The 18994-nt window shown below is 41.8% G+C and overlaps 1 protein-coding gene across 2 annotated transcripts in view; it reads left to right on the top strand.

Moving 5' to 3' along the window:
- ZMAT4 (zinc finger matrin-type 4) overlaps positions 1 to 18994 on the top strand; it is a 288438-nt gene that overhangs the window by 140719 nt on the left and 128725 nt on the right. For both annotated transcript variants that reach the window (XM_040243115.1, XM_040243114.1), the window contains exon 4: positions 13770 to 13997. In XM_040243115.1, the coding sequence (XP_040099049.1) occupies positions 13770 to 13997 (228 nt within the window). The remainder of the gene's footprint in view (positions 1 to 13769; positions 13998 to 18994) is intronic.

The following is an 18994-nucleotide window of genomic DNA, read 5'->3' as shown; positions in this document are numbered from 1 at the left end:
TTGTTGGAATGTGGTAGAAAAGCACCTTTCCTTATCAGGAGGTGGTCTATAGGAAAACAGACAATTTCTCTACAGGTTATCCTGTGCTATAAATCACCATGTGATCTGGACACCAAGTCTCCCCATCTGAAAACAGAGAGATAACATTTCATGCTTTCTCACTGTATGACCAGCCTTCAGAGAAGCGGCTTCTCTTGTCTAGGGTTTACTGCTAAGTGACCTTCTTCTGTGGTCTGTTGGGCACACAGTTTGTGGTTTTAATTACAAATCCATCTAGTTTTTCAAGAGGATGTTGGCTATGTTGAAGGAGCAGGAACTACAGCCACTGTTAGTGATACTGGCTAAAGACACGACCTTGGAGTCCCAAGTGCTAGCCTCGAACCTGAAATATACAAAGGTCTTTGGAAGCCAACAGCCCTGGGTCACTGGAAGGCGTGATGGCCATTTGTCCCACCTGCTGGAGTCACTTACTTGGAAGCAAGAGTCCAGGGTTAAAGGCCTCCTTGTGAATTCTTACTGTAATTACATCTCGATTAGTGCAGAGTACAAATCATTACATCTTCATTTTGCCTTTCCATCAATAGAATGGATGAAATATTAATACTTGGACTTTCACTTTCAGACAGTAAAACTAATAGACCAAGAATACTAATGGGCCAGGGAAGCAAAAACTAACTTTGGCAAAGTTTTTCTTGATCTTTCTTATTACCCAAGGCAGGTGATTTTTAGTCAAAATAAGTCATAAAGAAAGATGTATGTATATAACTCTGATGATTTAATATTCAAGAATTTTGCTTTTTTCAGGGAGCTGAGCTCGATGCTCCATAATGACTTAGAGGGGTGGGATGGAGAGTGGGAGGGAGGCTCAAGAGGGAGGGGATATATGTATATTTATGGTTGATTCATGTTTTGTACATCATAAACTAGCACAACATTGTCAACCAATTATCCTCCAATTAAAAAAAAAAAAAAGAAAGATGTACCCAACCCGACTCTATGCTGCTGCTAAGTCACTTCAGTCGTGTCCGACTCTGTGTGACCCCATGGACGGCAGCCCACCAGGCTCCCGCATCCCCAAGATTCTCCAGGCAAGAACACTGGACTGTATAAACAAACCTAAAATGTATTGCTTCACAGAGAATGGCTTGCTGGAAAATGTCAAATGAGCTATGTGTAGTAATTAGAATATAGAATGGGAATGCATAAAAAGGAAGAATTTTGATTTTTGAAAAAAAGTCTTATGTTTCATTCAGAGGCTAGTTATACCTAGAAAGTCACAGAATCTGGATTTAGCATCTTATCCATCTCTCTGTTTCCAGTAAGATTCCATTTCATTCTAAGTCCCATTGTTTGGCATGATTGTCCCATTGTTGGCATCCCCCAACACTGGGTATTGATGATGCTCACCTTCTGGAAATCTCCTGCAGGTACTCATCCTAGGGCTGGAAGTGTGCTTCACATCAGGCAGCAGACATGAGCTCCTTTAAGCTGCCTCTCTTCCAAAAGCCCACTGTTCCAGACTTAGTCCATTTCCCTTCTTGAGCAGATTTGGAAAATAGTCGGCCATCAGTCCAAAGGCCATCATCCTCGATGAGTCTCAAGAGGTATTCAGTCTTTAGCCTTCTTTCTTCTGGTTTAGCCATTCCAAATCCTTTAACTATTTACATACAGCAATGGTGTATGTTACCCCTCATACACTGTTCTTCTTTAAGCCAGCTCTCTGGCTCTTATGTATAATTCTACAACATACACCACTTACTGTAATACCGGAAACTTATGACAAGCTATGTGAACATTTCATTACCACTAAATGAGCTTATTCTCACCTGACTCTGCCCTTCCTCAAGCTCACTGTGTTCCTGGTCCTTGCTGGGACAGGCTGTGGACCAGCTTGGCAGAACTAGAGGCAGTGCAGAGCAGGGGGAAACCACAGAGCCAGGGTTAGGAGAACTGAGTTCCAGTCTTAGTTTTCCTTATGGCCGGGATGCTAGGAAACTGATGTTTATTAAGCAGGGTTTTGTGTTTTTTTTGACATAAATATTTTTCTTTGAAAATATTTATTTGACTGTACTGGGTCTTACTTAGTTGCAGCTTGTGGGATCTAGTTCCCTGACCCGGAATCCGACCTGAGACTCCTTCATTGGGAGCATGGAGTCTTAGCCACTGGACCACCACGGAAGTATTTTCTCCCCCAAGCAGGTACTTTGAATCCTCACAATAATAATATGAGGTTGAACCATTAGCATCATTTTTTTGTATAATTAAAAACTCCATCCTGAGTTGTTGTTGGATTTCATTTAAAAGCCATGCTATTTTTTTCCATTCCCATTATCTCTTTAATTTGTTTAAAAAGATACATGGAATTCTGTAGAATTAATGCACCAAAATATAATAGTTCTTAAACTTTTTATTATTTACTTTTTTTTTAAAAGCCTACAGCACTCAGTATTCCCAGGTGTTCTCCCATCCAAGTACTCACCAGACCTGACCCTGCTTAGCTTCCAAGATCAGTGGTAATCAGATACATTCAGGGGGGCATGGCCATAGACTTAAAATAATTTTAGAATTTATTAAATTAAATCTGTTCATTTGAAAAGGAGGGGAAAAGGACGTTTATTTTTTAAAATAACATCTGTGGTGCGTGCTTGTGCAGCTCGGTTGCATCTGACTCTTCGCGACCCCATGGACTGTAGCCCGCCAGGCTCTTCTGTCCATGGGACTTTCCCAGACAAGAATACTGGAGTGGGTGGCCATTTCCTTTTCCAGGGAATCTTCCCAACCCGGAGATCAAACCCATGTTTCCTGTGTCTCCTGCAATGCAGGCAGATTCCTTACCATTGAGCCACCTGGGAAGGCCTAACATCTGCAGAAAAACTGCTCAAAGAGCATCTAGGGCATGGGCCACCCCTCCTCTGACAGGAGAGGGTTGGAAAGATGTCCTGGGAGACCTTGTGCTAAGCCAGGAAGGCTCTGTCTTGGCTCCAAGTTCCTGAATTCTACATGTTGTTGGACAAGATGCCACTTAAAAATAATTAAAGATGGGCCAGCATGGTGCTGTAGATCTCACGGGAAAGATGGTGCTAGTTATAGTCAAATGAGTGAGACAAGGGGTCACAGGGGCTTGGTGAGGTCAAGGTGAACACAGGGTCCAAGCCAGATGGTGTCCTTCCAGTCCCATGGTTCCCAGCCCTGACCCCACACTGGAAGCAGTTTGTAAAACTTTGAAACCTACTGATGCTCAGCCTTGAGCCGAAGGATTCTGATTTAATTGGCCTGCAGTGTGACCTAGAGTGCACAAGCGTTCACCCAGGTGATTCTAACCCTCAGACAGGGATGAAAACCACTGAATCCTAATTCAACGCTTTCAGAATTTAATTTGCATACGAGTCACCTGAAGCTCCCATACATTAGGAACATTCTCATCCAGTGGCCCAGGATTGTACCTGAGATTTCCATCTCCAATAAACTACCAGGCGATGTTGATGTTTTTGATCCATGGAGCACACTCAGAGTAGCAAGTTTTAAGAGGCTTCACCCTCCTTGGCTGTTAATGGTAGAAAGTCTTCAGTTGAGATCATTCTGTTTTCTCTCATGCATTCCCGTTAGGCTGTGTCTGTCTGGATATGAAGTGTGCAATTTGTGGTCAAAACCATGGCTAAAGGAATGACTATGGATGAGCAGTTCAGTTCAGCTTAGTCGCTCAGTCCTGTTTGACTCTTTACGACCCCACAGACTGCAGCACGCCAGGCTTCTCTGTCCATCACCAACACCCAGAGCTTGTTCAAACTCATGTCCATTGAGTCAGTGATGCCATCCAACCATCTCATCCTCTCTCTTCCCCTTCTCCTCCCACCTTCAATCTTTCCCAGCATCAGGGTCTTTTCCAACGAGTCAGTTCTTCACACCAGGTGGCCAAAGTATTGGAGCTTCAGCGTCAGCATCAGTCCTTCCAGTGAATATTCAGGACTGGTTTCCTTTAGGATGAACTGGTTGGAACTTCTCACAGTCCAAGGAACTCTCAAGAGTCTTCTCCAACACCACAGTTCAAAAGCCTCAATTCTTTGGTGCTCAGCTTTTTTTAGGGTCCAACTCTTACATCTGTACATGACTACTGGGAAAACCATATAGCTTTGACTAGACGGACCTTTGTTGGCAAAGTAATGTCTCTGCTTTTTGATGTGTTGTCTAGGTTGGTCATAATTTTTCTTCCAAGGAGCAAGCATCTTTTAATTTCATGGCTGTAGTCACATCTTCAGAGATTTTGGAGCCCAAAACAATAAAGTCTGTCACTGTTTCCCTTGTTTCCCCATCTACTTGCCATGAAGTGATGGGACCGGATGCCATGATCTTCATTTTTTGAATGTTGAGTTTTAAGCCAGCTTTTTCACTCTCCTCTTTCATCAAGAGGCTCTTTAGTTCTTCTTTGCTTTCTGCCGTAAGGGTGGTGTCATCTACATGTAATCAATTCAGGCTCTGAGTAGGCCTCTGTTTCCTCAGGAAAACTGGATTGCCTGGTGATTTTCTAACATTTCCCTTCAACGTCTCATCCAGCCTAAAACCTCATTCTCTGTCCACCAGCCTTTGTCCAAGATGAGAAGCAGTGCTATAAGTCTGTGGTCCTTAAACTCATTGGGGCTGGAAAACCTTCTTGCTTTAGCTTTTGATATTCTGGATTCTCTTGATCCAGGTATTGGAGGGCAAGTCATGTGATGGAGCCAAAGAGCCCTGTCTGTGTCACAGTCTGACCTCTGGAAGTTCTTGGGTTACTTTGAGGTTTATAGAGCTGACTCCCAAGGGCACAGACCAAGCAGTTTCTAAGTGGTAGTTAATACAAAGTACTTTTATTTCTAGATTGTTTGGATTAGCGAAATAGATACATGCAAAATATATGCAAAGCTAATATCCAAAGTTTTAAATACACAGACGTAGAGAACAGACTTGTAGACACAGCAGGGGAAGGAGAAGGTGGGAGGAATTGAGAGCAGCATTGAAACATATACATTACGAGGTATAAAACAGCTAGTGGGAAGTTGCTGTATAGCGCAGGGAGTCCAGCCTGGCACTCTGTGATGACCTATAGGGCGGAGATGGGAGGGAGGGAATCTGTGTATACTTACACCTTTTGTGAAGAGCCAACTCACTGGGAAGGACCCTGAGGCTGGGAAAGACGGAGGGCAGGAGAAGGGACCGACAGGAGGTGAGATGTTTGGATAGTATCATCGACTCAATGGACCTGAGCTTGAGCAAACTCCGGGAGAGATCGAAGCACAAGGAAGCCTGGGGTCTCTCCCCGAGTTGGACATGACTGAGCAACTGAACAACAACAACCGATTCACATTGTCGTACGGCAGAAACCAATGCAACATTGCAAAGCAATTATCCTCCAAGTAAAAATAAATGAAAAATAAATACAAAGCAGTGGCAGTTTTCATAACTTGCAAACTCTGAGTTGTTGCAATCAGTATTCCTTTTAGGAATGTGAACTTAAGGAAGGTCATAGCTGAGGTTGGATGGAGAAGCCAGTAGGTCCCTTTGGGGGCACGGGGGATGCTGGCTAAGGGTGAAGGAGGGAAGCGTACATGCACGTGTTCTGCTCGGGGGACAGTATCAGCAACAACTTCTTTAAAATGACTTCTAAAGTCTCAGCCTCCCTCCAGCCCAGGCCAAAAGGCCACCCTCTTTCTCTGTCTTCCTCTAAACTTAGCTGGTGCTTTATCTCCGCTGTGCTTCTGGCACGGATCACTTTTCTCATCTTTTAATCCTCTATAAATATTCATAGGCTATAAGAAACGATCCCAGGAAGCTGGCTCCCTGGTTGCATAGCTGATGCTTCTGGATGAGTAAATCATGCCCACCCCTTGAGCATGGAGTATGGATTAGGTGACGCCGGGGACGATAGCAGAATGAAAAGAGCAGGGGTTGGTATCTGTTCCCAGGCTCAGTGACCCACCCACCCTCTCTCACTGTACCCATGATAGTCTGGGTGATGCTCTCTCGCTCACCACTCTAAGAATGGCACCTGCTGTGGGTGGGCAGGGGGTGGCAGTGAGTCAAGAGTCCCTCTTGGGGAAGCCGACTCTGCCTCTTGTCTGAGATTTGTGAGGAGAGGCACTTCAAGCAGCGTCCGATTAGCCGGTCATTAATTCTTGCTCAAGCAATAAGCAAAGAATACAGCCGGATGATGTCATAACTCTTCGGGTCCAAACAACTTAATGAGTATTTATGTCCTAATGACTTCTCAGCCATGTGCAAAAGTAATGCGCATACATTGAAAGAAGTCTTAACTTTGCACTTTATCCTCAAATAACCACAATGACTAATGGGTGCATTTGCCTGTCAGGCACAGTGTGACTTCTCAAATCTTAGAATTAGACTGGATGCTGTCAACTGTATTCCCTGTTCCTCATTGGTTGGTTGGATGGGTTGGAGGTACATGGCAGCCTCCAGAAGTCCAGCTTCCTGGGAATGTGGAGTGCATGGAAAGGATGGTAGCATCTCATGCTGAAAACTGTGAATTTTACCTGGAGGTAGAGATTCCCATGGGGTCTGATGGATTCACTATGCCTTCTAGGATTGTAAAAGATCTTATGGGCTCTCCTGTTTGTTCACTGCCTTGTCCAGGGCACCTCTGCACAGAGTTTGAGGATGGGGCCATAATTAAAGATTCTGAGACTGAACTCAGAGGGAATAAAGCTTCTCAACTGAATAGTGTTTGAAGACTGAATGCCTTGAGTGTACTGTACCCACAGTGCAGCAAGGCGTTTTTAAGATCAGTCTGTAACAAAGAGGATGCTATCGTGTCATCCTAGCAGAGTCCTAAAGTGTGTGTGCGCGCTAAGTCACTTCCCTCGTGTCCAACTCTTTGTGACCCTCTTGACCATAACCTGCCAGACTCCTCTGTCCATGGGATTCTCCAGGCAAGAATGCTGGAGTGGGTTGCCATGCCCTCCTCCAGAGGATCTTCCCCACCCAGGGATCTAACTCACGTCTCTTACTGTCTCCTGCTTTGGCAGGTGGGTTCTTTTACACCTGGTGCCACCTGGGAAGCCCCCTTTTGGGCACCAAGGACTGATTTAACAGAAGAGAATTTTTCCATGGACACAGGTTAGGGCTTGGTTTGGGGATGATTCAAGCACGTTACATTTATTTGCACTTTATTTCTATTATTATTACATCAAGTCTACCTCAAACCATCAGGCATTAGATCCTGGACGTGAGGGACCCCTCTCCTAAAGTAAAATGTGATTCCTTCTCTTAAATAAATAGCTCAGTGGAGAAGACATTTTCCCCCTCATTCTGCACACACTGGTTCTGAGCACCTGGGATATGTCAGCGGACAAAATAGATAAAGATTCTGTCCTCGTGAAACTTACATTCTGTCCTCCTTATATCAGTGCCTAGAAGAATGTGGAGAATCACAGCCCTGGGAGTCTTTTGTCAAGCAACATGAGAAAGTTACAAAAGGGCTTTTATCTCCTCTGAAGTTCTATTTAATGACTTAGTTTCAAAGATTAGGATTCTGCAGAAAACAGGAATACTCAAGATATTTAGAACTTAATCAGTGACTGAACTAGAGGGAATTATCCTATATTAATGAAAATCAATGATCTATGAATAGGATATTAATGAAGACTGATGATCTATGAATGCAGTGTGGGTAAGGAAGCAGTTCTCACTAATAGGCTGATTATACTCAGACTGTTGATACAAAACTGAATCGGAATGACGGTTCTGGTAAGTCACCCTCATCTTTGTTTATTCTCAGGAAGTGTTTAATGGCGCGTGCTTTGGAATATGGGATATTTGATAGTGTTCTTTAATTTTCTTCATGGCATCTAAGAAATAGCACATGGATTTTTCTATTCTGTCTTGCAGCCTCAGATAGCAGTATTCACTTCCTAACATATCAGAGGAGAAGCAAGAGAGATGCTTCATTTTGTCTAAACCATGAGAACCTTTTTGGGATTGGCTGTAGTGGGAAAGGAATCACCCAGTACCTTTGTGGGAGAAGCTGGAGCTTTTACATCATATTCTGACTGAGTCAGCTTTCACCCAGCCCATCTCCCCCAATCAAAAATAAATTAATGAATAAATCACTGCAATAAACATCTTGTGAGATTTAATTTAAGACCTGATTGTGGCACCAAAAGTCCCCTAAGCACCATTTTCTGGACTTTGCACTAAAACAAGTTAGCATGAAATGTGGCCTCTATATAAGATGAAAAATAAAAATGATTTTCCCCACATCAAGGGTTATATATCCATGAGTATAAACCACATCATCCATAATCCACAACTTTAAAATAACCATTGCCTAAGATTTTTATTTATAGCCTGCTAGTCTTCATAGTTTTATATGTCTATGTGCCTAATTTAATAAGTAATTTGGTTTACATCCCCCATGTAATCTCTGTCTTTTCATTTATATTATATCCTGCACATTTCTCCAGGTCACTAAATATTTTTTCTAAAACATAGTTTTGACTGCTGTATTTCAGAGTGTAAGTAAGTATTAGTCACTTAGTCGTGCCTGACTCTTTATGACCCCATGGACTGCAACCCACCAGGCTCCTCTGTCCATGAGATTTTCCAGGCAAGGATACTGGAGTAGGTTGCCATTTCCTTCTCCAGGGGCTCTTCCTGATCCAGGGATCGAACCTGGGTCATTTCAGAGTGTAGAGAGCCACAATGTATTTAATTCATTCCACTTATGAATATCTAACTTGTTTTTAATCCTATAAAGTAAGTTTAATGAAATTATCAAAGATTTTAAATTTAGCTATCATAAGGCATTTATTAAAACACAAAAGTTGATATTAACTGAAATTTACTAGTTCTTTTCTTCATTTATTCATCACATGTTTATTGAACATTTACTATCTACACAAGGGAATGCTGTCCTCTGTGCCTCTCACACATTTTGAGCCTCAACTTTGCACAGTTTGCATGGAGTTGAGGCATTTATCTGCAGAAGGGGCTGGACTCTTTGGGCTAAGCTGTGTAGGGACAGCTATGTAGGGATAGCTGCTTTTCAGCCAGGCACTAAGTGACCTGGTCACATTGAACTGTCAACAGCATGTACAAAAAACAGTGATACTTGAAGAAGAATTCCTCCTATCATGAATTTGGTTTAGGGTAGGAAAATAGAGAGAGAGAGAAATGAAAGGCAGTTTATCATAGGGCCTGGAAATTAGGAAAATTATTTTAAGAGAACATGCATATTTTCAAATAATCCCTACTGAGAACAGATGCTGAAGCCTGGGAAATGTGTTCTGACTCTAGTTTATCTGTTAGTATTTGGCCTGTAGCATCCTTGACATCACTGGAAACGAGTTCACATTGAAATATGGTACTGGGTCTCAAGTCAGGAAAGCTGATCGCTGCCGTTTCCTTTTCTGCTTATTAAGTAGGAGTCCTACACTGGCTGATTTATCTCCCGAGCTTCAAGCTGCCCCGTTGGTCAAGCTGGATTTGGGGACAGCTCAAATTTTTAAAAACAATACAACAGTAGGCAGGATAAACTGCATAATATCACAAAACTTGGAAGACTTAGTATCATGGATAAAAACTCTTAAGTAAGAAAAGCACATACTTTTTTGGGGAATGTATTATGGACTTTTATTATTATTTTTTAAATTTTTATACAAGTTTTAAAGGTTAGTTTAAAGGTTAGTCCATTTAGTTATTTCAGAATATTAGCTGTTTTCCCCATATTGTACAATGTATCCTTGAGCCTGTCTTATACCAAATAATTTGTGCCTCTCACACCCTGCCCTGTATCACACCTTCCTCCTCACCACTGGTAACCACTGGTTCCTTCTCTGTGTCCATGAGTCTGCTTCTTTTTTTGTTATCAGCAGTAGTTTAGTGTATTTTTTAGATTCTACATATAAGGGCGATATCATGCAGTATTTGTCTTTCTCTGTCTAACTTATTTCATAATGCCCTTGACGTCCATCCATGTTGCTGCAAATGACAAAATTCCATTCCTCTTAATGGCTGAGTAATATTCCATTGTGTATATATGTACCACATCTTCTTTATCTGTCCATCTGTTGACGAACACTAAGGTTGCTTCCGTATATTTGCAGTTGCAAATAATGCTCTTGTGAACATTGAGGTACATGTGTCTTTTTCAATTAGTAGAAAACCGCCTGTTTTTAAATGCATCCATTTACAAGATTATTTCAAAAGCCCCCCAAATTCTTTGTGAGAATGAATGAAAGAGGGAGAGAGAAAAGGAGGAAAGAAGGAAAAAAGAAGAAAGAGAGGAAGAGAGAGACAAAGTGTTGGAACTAAGAGATGTTAGTGAAGCCTCACTTGGATGGGTGTGGGGGTTGAAGGTCTTCGTGTGACTCTGGACTGGAAGGCAGACAGGTCAGTGAGAACACCATTACACCATTTCCTGGAGACTGTGTTACCACCTTCTCTGGCAAAGGACACCCACTTAATGATCTAGCAAGTAAGCCTTTGAGAACTATCAATGGATCTTCTCTGCTTGGTTGAAAGAAAACCTGCTCTAGTCTCCTGAGCAGTTATTTCTGAACTTTTTTTTCTTTTAATTCTTTTCTCCAGTGGGATGTTAAATCCATTCTGATCCCAGAGACTCAGGTGATCAACTCATCCTTGTTTGCTCAGAACTTTTCCCATTTTGGGCTTCCCTTGTGGTTCAGCTGGTAAAGAATCCTCCTGCAATGTGGGAGACCTGGGTTTGACCCCTGGGTTGGAAAGATCCCCTGGGGAAGGGAAAGGCTACCCATTCCAGTATTCTTGGCTGGAGAATTCCATGGACTGTGTAGTCCATGGGGTCACAACATCAGACACGACTAAGCAACTTTCACTTCACTTCACTTTCCCATTTTAGCTCTGAAAGCCCCATGTCCTGGGAACCCTCTTGGTTACAGATACACTGGTACCCTGCCAAAAGCCGCATTGAGGGTTTGGATACTGTGATCAATGAATTGGAGGAAAATGGCTTCCTTTTTGAATGCGAAATTTCCAGAATGAGATACCTTATTTGTACTCTCTGAAATACGCAGAGATGACCTTGTGGAGACCAGAGCCATCAGAGATTGGCTGAAGGTCACGCAGTTCAGGAGTGATGGGGTCCAACTCCGCTTTGATTTCCAATTTTGAGTCAAAGCTGTTTCATTCCCAGCTACTACCTTTGTTTGCCTATAGGGGATATGGGCTTCCCTGGTGGCTCAGATGGTAAAGAATCTGCCTGCAATGTGACAGACCCAGGTTCAGTCCCTGGGTTGGGAAGATCCCCTGGGGTAGGAAATGGCAACTCACTCCAATATTCTTGTCTGGAGAATCCCATGGACAGAGGAGCCTGGCGAGATAACAGTTCTGACTCTGCAAAGAGTCGGAGAAAACTGAGCAACTAACACACACATATGGAATATAAACTGAGCTTCGATTTATGAAGACAGTTAGACATAGAGGCATAAGAAAACTTAAACTCTGGGTCTGTACCAGGATGGTAGGATTATTAAAGAGAAGAAGCTCCCATGCAAATGCAACATTAAACTACTTTCTTATGCACAAGATAAAATTATCTTATTTGATGAAAATTCTATGGTGTATCGCTCCTGCCAGAATGTAGTATATAAGGTATCAATTGACAAAATCAATTCTGAAATGTTTTAGGGTCCAGTTTAGAGAAAAGTAAATTATGCTTCACGAGTCAGCATTCATCCAGGCTGCAAACATTTGATATGTTTTTCATTTCTATCCAAAACCATAGATGGCCATAAATCCTCAGAAATTGATAAAGATGCTGGAAACTTTGGAAGAAAGATCCAATTTCCTTCAGAAAAGTGGATAGAAGTCCTTTCATATTACAGGTCAACTGCATATTTGTAGATTTTATTAGCATTTCTAAGTCAGAGCAGAGTGATTCTGCGTGGCTGCAGGAACGGTATAGCCCCAGTTGGAGTTTTATCATCACTGGGTGATGTGTTACTAAATCTGGCAATGAGGCTTTCAAGAGACTTCGTATTTCTTTTAAGTCCCTGTAGAAATAATACCGCTCGGTTTCATCCAGAGTAGCTAAAAACTTCCCTAATGGTGAAATCTCTGGGTAGGTCCAAAAAGGCTCTCTAGGTATTGTGACATGCAGACATTTTCTGAGTTAAAATGTCCTTTAGCAAGTATTTATTTGTATATAAATTATTTATTGTTTATTGAGACTCAGTTGACTTACAAATTTGTGTCAGTTTCAGTTGTACAACATAATGATTCCGTATTTTTGCAGATTATACTCCATTTTGGATAATTAGAAGATATTGGGTATAATTCCCCATGGTGTACAGTAGATCCCTGAGGCTCATCAGTTTCATGTGTAGTAATCTGTGTGTATGAATCCCACACTTTTAATTTGTCCCTCCAGTCCCGCTTTATTAGCCACAAGTTTGTTTCTGTGTCTGTGAATTCATTTCTGTTTTCCATAAATGTTCATTTGCATTATTTTTACATTCTGCATGGAAGTGCAGGGGCATGGGTTTGATCCCTGGTTGGGGAGCTAGATCCTACATGCCACAGCTAAGACCTGGTCCAGGCAAATAAATAACGATTTTTAAAAAGAAAAAAAAAAAAAAACCCAAGCTTTGACATCTCTGAAGTCCATCATCTGAGAAGGACAATAATCCAACTCATAGTTGTTGAAAAGATGCAAGCAACTGAATGTTGTAATGCATTAAAAAAAGTTAATTATGTTTTCTGTTAGTAAACCCTTCCAAGTTAGATTCTTTTTTCCCCCCCGAACCCAAAATAACTGTAAGCTCACAATGGAATGTGCTAATAGCTGAGGCTGTGTATCTCAAAATAGTGAAAGTCCCATCTTTTCAGTTTAGATGAGCAACATGTGCTCTATAGTGTTTGTCTTTTGGTCTAAAAAAATATTGTACTTTCAACATCAATTTTAGCAGGTTTGGGTTGAAAATAACCTCTCACAATAAACATAAGTAACTGACAATAAAATTAGCATGACTTTTTCAATTGGTACCATCTTTGCAACTGATGGATCTGCTTCTATCACTTTGGCAAATCCCTTATTTATTAGTTATACCCATTTATAGCACACAGATGTCTAATTCATTCATTCAGAATCTTTCAAGTCCTGATTGTTCAATGTTTACTTGAAGTTTTGGCTTTGGTTAATAAATAATTTCTTGGCCTCCAAGAGTTTATTAAACAAAAACAAAACCTTTCTTTCCTCCTAAAGAGTGGTCTCCCGAACTATCGGATGAAACCATAACAGACTGCAATCTCTGACTGCAATAAATTAGGAATTTTTAATTGTAGCCCCGGTTCAAAAGCAAAATTTTCCACCCCTCCCAGGTGACCCTAACGCTCTGTCAAGGATGAGGACCACTGAACCCTAATTCAGTGCTTTCCAAATTCAATTTGCAGGAGTCACCTGAAGCTCTCAGAAATGTACGCTCTCATCCAGTGGTCCAGGACTGAACCTGAAATTTGCGTCTTCAATAAACTACAGGTGATGTTGGTGCTTTCAGTCCATGAAGCACACTCCTGAAGTAACTGGTTTTAAGTGGCTTCGGCCTTCTTGGCTGTTAATGATACCCTGGTCCTCAAGATTCTTCAGTCAAGATCTTTTCTGTTCTCTTTCATGCACTTTCCCAAATTCTTGGATTTTTGAGCTCTAGAATGAACGTGAGACTCTTCCATCTTCAGCTGCCGAGGAGGCGTGCACTCAGGAAGGGACTAACCTGGCTTGTGGTTCTCTCCGTTTTTTCTCTCCCCAGCCACGCCTCTGAGCTCACTTAAACCTCCGAGGGTGGACACTGCTCCAGTGTCTCCATCTCCCTATCAAAGAAGAGACTCAGACAGATACTGTGGACTCTGTGCAGCCTGGTTCAACAATCCACTGATGGCCCAGCAGCATTACGATGGCAAGAAGCACAAAAAGAATGCGGCAAGAGTCGCTTTGTTAGAGCAGCTGGGGACAACTCTGGATATGGGCGAACTAAGAGGTAAGAGAAACTTCTGATTTCTGCCGCGGAACTGGGCTTTCTGAGAAAGGGTGGCGTTTTCACAAATTAGGATGATGATTCTTATTGCTTTGCTTACTAAGGACAATTCTAGGCTTCTCCAAAAGGAATGAAGGAAATGGAAATGGACATAAACATTCTGCCATCTCCTTTCTTTCAAAGTATTTGAGGTTGTCAGATTTTAATTGACTGAGTTTCAGATCAGAGCCGCCCATCTATGAACCAGAGTTTTTCCTTCTGCTTTATCTTTAAGCACCTTATCAAATGAATGCTTTTGTACATGAATTGTAAGGGAGCAGATGCAAAAGGGCCAAATACCATTATCTTCATTTTAAATTTGTGTGCTTTTATGAAGTCAGCTGAAACAAAGCAAACAGTTGACTCTATTTCATGGCTTGAAGTAAGCCCAAGACCCTCGCGTGCATGTTAGGAGGCTGAGGTAAGACAGTGCTGTGGACCAGTGTGGAATCAATACTTGGCTGCTTCCATTGCCTCAACTGACACATATTTTCTGTTGCTGGGAAACCACGGAGCATTAGAAGTCCATGTGAGATTTCATAGAAGCTGTAAAGTGGACACTTGTAAGTCACAGGATGAGGATCGGTCCTATGGATTCCTAAGGAAGCCAGAAACCAATCTGTGGGACCTAGTAGAGTATTTGACCGTCAGCGACCACTCAGCAGTTTTGGATCACCTACACAGTTTTGATCAGCTGATGTCGGCATGGTAGAAGTAGAAATGCATTTTCTCAGAAACATAATTCTACGAAGGGTGTTCTGCTGTATCTCAGATATTTTATGGGTTAGATACTCTTTTAGGGACTGACCCAGGGATCATCCATCCTAATAACTGTAATAACAGAATTTGCAAATCACTTTTGATAATGCAACCTGGGTTTAAATTGGTTTCGGTTCACGGAGCCTACAATTCTTATCACTCTGATTGGGCTATTAGCCTCTAAGAAGATGAACCCAGAACCTGTCTAGATAGAATAAGTGGGATTGAAGATCATGCTGAGTGAGCTGAGAGGAGGGACAGGTCACTTCTAACTGTTGGTTGGGGAAGACTTCACTAAAGAAAGGGACTTGTGTTGGAACTAGAAATGTGGGTGGCACTTTACAGGTGAGAAGGCATTCCCTGTGAGCAGAGTCACGCATGTTCTGGTAAAAGAGAGGAAAGCGTAAGCGGTAACTGACAAATAAACACATTATCATGGAGGAATCCTGTGAAACGGCATAGATTTAAGATTGGAGGTCCATTAGGACATCTATGGAGCCTGATGAGAGACTGGGTTTTCCAAGATACATGATTAAAAACAAGAAATAAGAGCAAAGAGCAAAACCACTTTATTTTTGTGTAGGTCTTGTAGCTAAAGAGAAACAGCATGGAGCTTAATATTTTGATGTGTTGGATAATCACGTCGCAGATGCTTTTGAATTGTTGGTCCTATTGCTGTCTGTTGGGGAATTACTTGTGTTCTCAGTCTCTGCCTTGTTAAAAAATACAGGAGGAGTATTTTTTAGCTGAAGGCCTCTCCACAACTCGCTGTTCCTGGCAGATAACAAGTCTGCTCAGTGACTCCTTCATGGCAGGCACTGAAGGAGAAAAAGAGGGCTTTATTTATGTTTTGTGCCAGATATTATGATTTGGAGAAGAATGATTCCTAGAGCACATTCTTCTTGTCTGTTTTGAATTATCAGGGATGCCTCTTTTATGTACAACCACATCTTAATGACTTGGGTGTCTGAATTCTGTAACATTTGAGTGGTTGGTCTTTTTATACAGAAGACAAAAAGAGCTGCTCTAGGACTTGATAACTCAGTGTGATTCTGACTCAGTAGCACACGAAATGGGATTTGCATTGAACACAGTGTCCTTGAAACCAACCTTTCCACTCACCCCAGGTGACATCTTGATATATATGCTTTCAGGCATTAAATATTGCAGAAGCTTGGGGAAGAAAGCAATGATGATAACCCAGCAAGTTTTAAAACACACACACATGCACCCTGTCTGCTATTTCTGGAAATCTTCTAGTGCGTGATCCATCAATTAACAAAGGCAAAAATGCTAATCAGTAAATACAGGCATATCTATAACTTTTTAAAAAACGTTGTCAAGCAGCTGGAGGATGATATGGCAATGTCACAGGCTTCCTCTCTTTCTTAGCACTTCTCAGATTTTAGACACCAGATTTACCCATTTAATGTGGTTTTCCTGATTTCTCCCTACTCCTATAGACTGTTAGCAACTTAAAAGCAGGGATCCATGTCTGTTTTGCTTACTGATATGTTCAGAAACACCTAGAACAGTACAGATACAGAGTAGGTACTCAATGATTGCTGGATGAATGAATAAATAGAGAAAGCAGGATTTAAATAAATCATCGAAAATTCTACATTTTAAACACAGCAAACACTTTCATTTCTAAAAGGATCCTGATTGAATATTTTTACAAGAAATTACTTATGATTTTTTTCATCTAACTTAAAAAAAATGACATATATTTTACATGTGGTGAAATGCACAGATACTGTGTTATATAGTTCATTGAGTTTTAACCATGCAAATGCCTTTGTAACCCACAATCCTGTTAATCCATAACTTTTCCATCATGACATTGTTGCCATGTACCCCTTCACAGTCAGCCCTAACCTCCCATTCCAGATTCCCAGCAATTTTTCTTCTTTGGTTCACCATAGCTTAGTTCTGCTTGTTTGTGTAAATGACCACGGAAAGTATGCATGTTTCTAGATCTAGTTTCTGATATTGCTTTGAAATGGATTAGCTTCTTGCTCTTTATCACGGAGTAGATTTCTTCTAGACAGAAATCCTGCATTTGGCTTATGCCTTCTTCTCTCTTTTTTTGGGTGGGGGGGGCGGGTGGTATGTTGAATAAAGCTTTCCTGAACATTATTTTTGCTGTTGTTGACAGATGTTTTTTCTTCTGCTGTTAAATACGTCAGAGTACCATTGTTGGGTCATAAGTTGGGTTCATTTTTAACTGTATAAGAAACTGCCAAAATGTTTTCCAAGTAGCTGCATTATTTTGCACACCCTAAAGCAATGTACATGAATTCTACATCCTCACCAACATTTGTCTTTCAAATAATAGTCATTCTAGTGCGTGTAGGAGAGCATGTCACTATGAATTTAATTTGTGTTTCCCTGTAGGTTAATGGTGTCCAACATTTTAAAATGTTGGTCATTTGTATATCTATGTTTGTGAATTGTCTGTTCATGTCTTTTGCCAATTAAAAAAAAATTGGTTGCCTGCCTTTTTATTATTGAGTAGTAAGTGGAAGGTGTCCATATATTATCAATACAAGTATACCCATTATGAATATTTTGTCTTAGCATATGTCTTGGCTCTTCATTTTCTTAAATAATGTCTGGTAAGCAGACATTACTGAATTAGGAAAGTCTAGGTGGCTCAGACAGTAAAGCGTCTGCCTGCAATGTGGGAGACCCAGGTTCGATCCCTGGGTTGGGAAGGTCCCCTGGAGAAGGAAATGGCAACCAACTCCAGTACTCTTCCCTGGAAAATTCCATGGACTGAGGAGCCTGGTAGGCTATAGTCCATGGGGTTGCAAAGAGTTGGACACGACTGATTATCTGAACAACGAAACAAATTCAGTGACCTTCCTCCACCTTCAGGTCACCTAGGGTACCTGGGCAGGGGCCTTGGGCTTTGAGGCTTCTCTAAGAAGGAAAAGCACTCTAGGTTAAAAAACTGAAGCGTTTCCAAAGGCAAACAGTGCAGTTATCACTGTGTGACAGTCAAAACTTAGTGGCTTAAAAAATTGTAGACCTTTATTATCTCTGAAAGTTTCTAGGGGGCGATTTGGGAGTGGCTTGACTGGGTGATCCTGACTTGAGATTTCTCATCCCTGTGTAGCTGAGATTTCAGCCTGGGCTTCCGTTCTGCTTTGAAAGGTGGTTCATTCCATTACAGAAAGCAGAGTAGTGCTTGCTGGTCCCTGGGTGGGGGGGAGGAGAACGAGTTGACTACAGTGGGACCACAAGAGGGCCTTTGTGGGGTCGTGGACCTTACCTGGGTCTTGATATGGCTATGTGGCTGTATGTGTCTGTTTGTCAAAACTCATGTAACTGTATCCAAGGAGACAGTGACATGTCAGTTTCAAAAGTCAAATTAAAAAAGAAATAAAAGGTGACTCACTCGTGTGATGCAGGAGACCTCGGTTTTTCTCTTCGTGGGCTTCTCCCAACAATTTTGAAGGTGCCCGTGCTGTGGTTACTGGCTTCCCATGGAGCCTCAAGTGGAGGCCATTCTTTTTAGGATGCTCCAAGGTCACATGGTCTTGCTTCCATTACTTTTTATAGGCTAGAAGGCAATGCTGGTGATGGTGGTTTAGTCACTAAGTCGTGTCTGACTCTTGTAATCCCATGGACTGTACAGCCTGCCAGGCTCCTCTGTCCATGGGATTTCCCGGGCAAGAATACTGGAATGGGCTGCCATCTCCTTCTCCAGGGGAATCTTCCAAACCTCAGGGGTCAAACTCGTGTCTCCTGGGTCTCCTGCATTGGCAAGCAGTTTCTTTACCACTGAGCCAGCAGGCAAGCTCTAGAAGTCAATGCCAGGGACTGTTCAAGTGGTGGTAGGGAGTTCACCTCTACCCCTGAAGAGAGGGCTGTGAGAGAACACGTGGACACTATTAAACCACCACGGTCGTAATGCAGGCAAACGACTGACCTATGTGACAAACTGCACACTTGTAGACTTTGGAGTGAAAAATATCTCATCCGCAGGTGGAATTAATAAGTACAAAAAACACGTCAAGTCATGGATTTTGTTTTAAACAAATCTAACAAAGATTTCTGCCTGTTCTCATGAGAACCAGATCAACAGAAAATAGTTTCTCTGAGGTCCTCTGCCCAGGACTTGATGGATGTCATGGGTGGAATTGACAGAGACAGGGCAGGTTGCTTAAGCATCTCCATGTGAGTTTTCAATAATC

Source organism: Oryx dammah, unplaced genomic scaffold (genome assembly GCF_014754425.2).
Source record: "Oryx dammah isolate SB20612 unplaced genomic scaffold, SCBI_Odam_1.1 HiC_scaffold_7, whole genome shotgun sequence".
Classification (NCBI taxonomy): domain Eukaryota; kingdom Metazoa; phylum Chordata; class Mammalia; order Artiodactyla; family Bovidae; genus Oryx; species Oryx dammah.
This window is presented reverse-complemented; position numbering and strand designations above follow the sequence as displayed.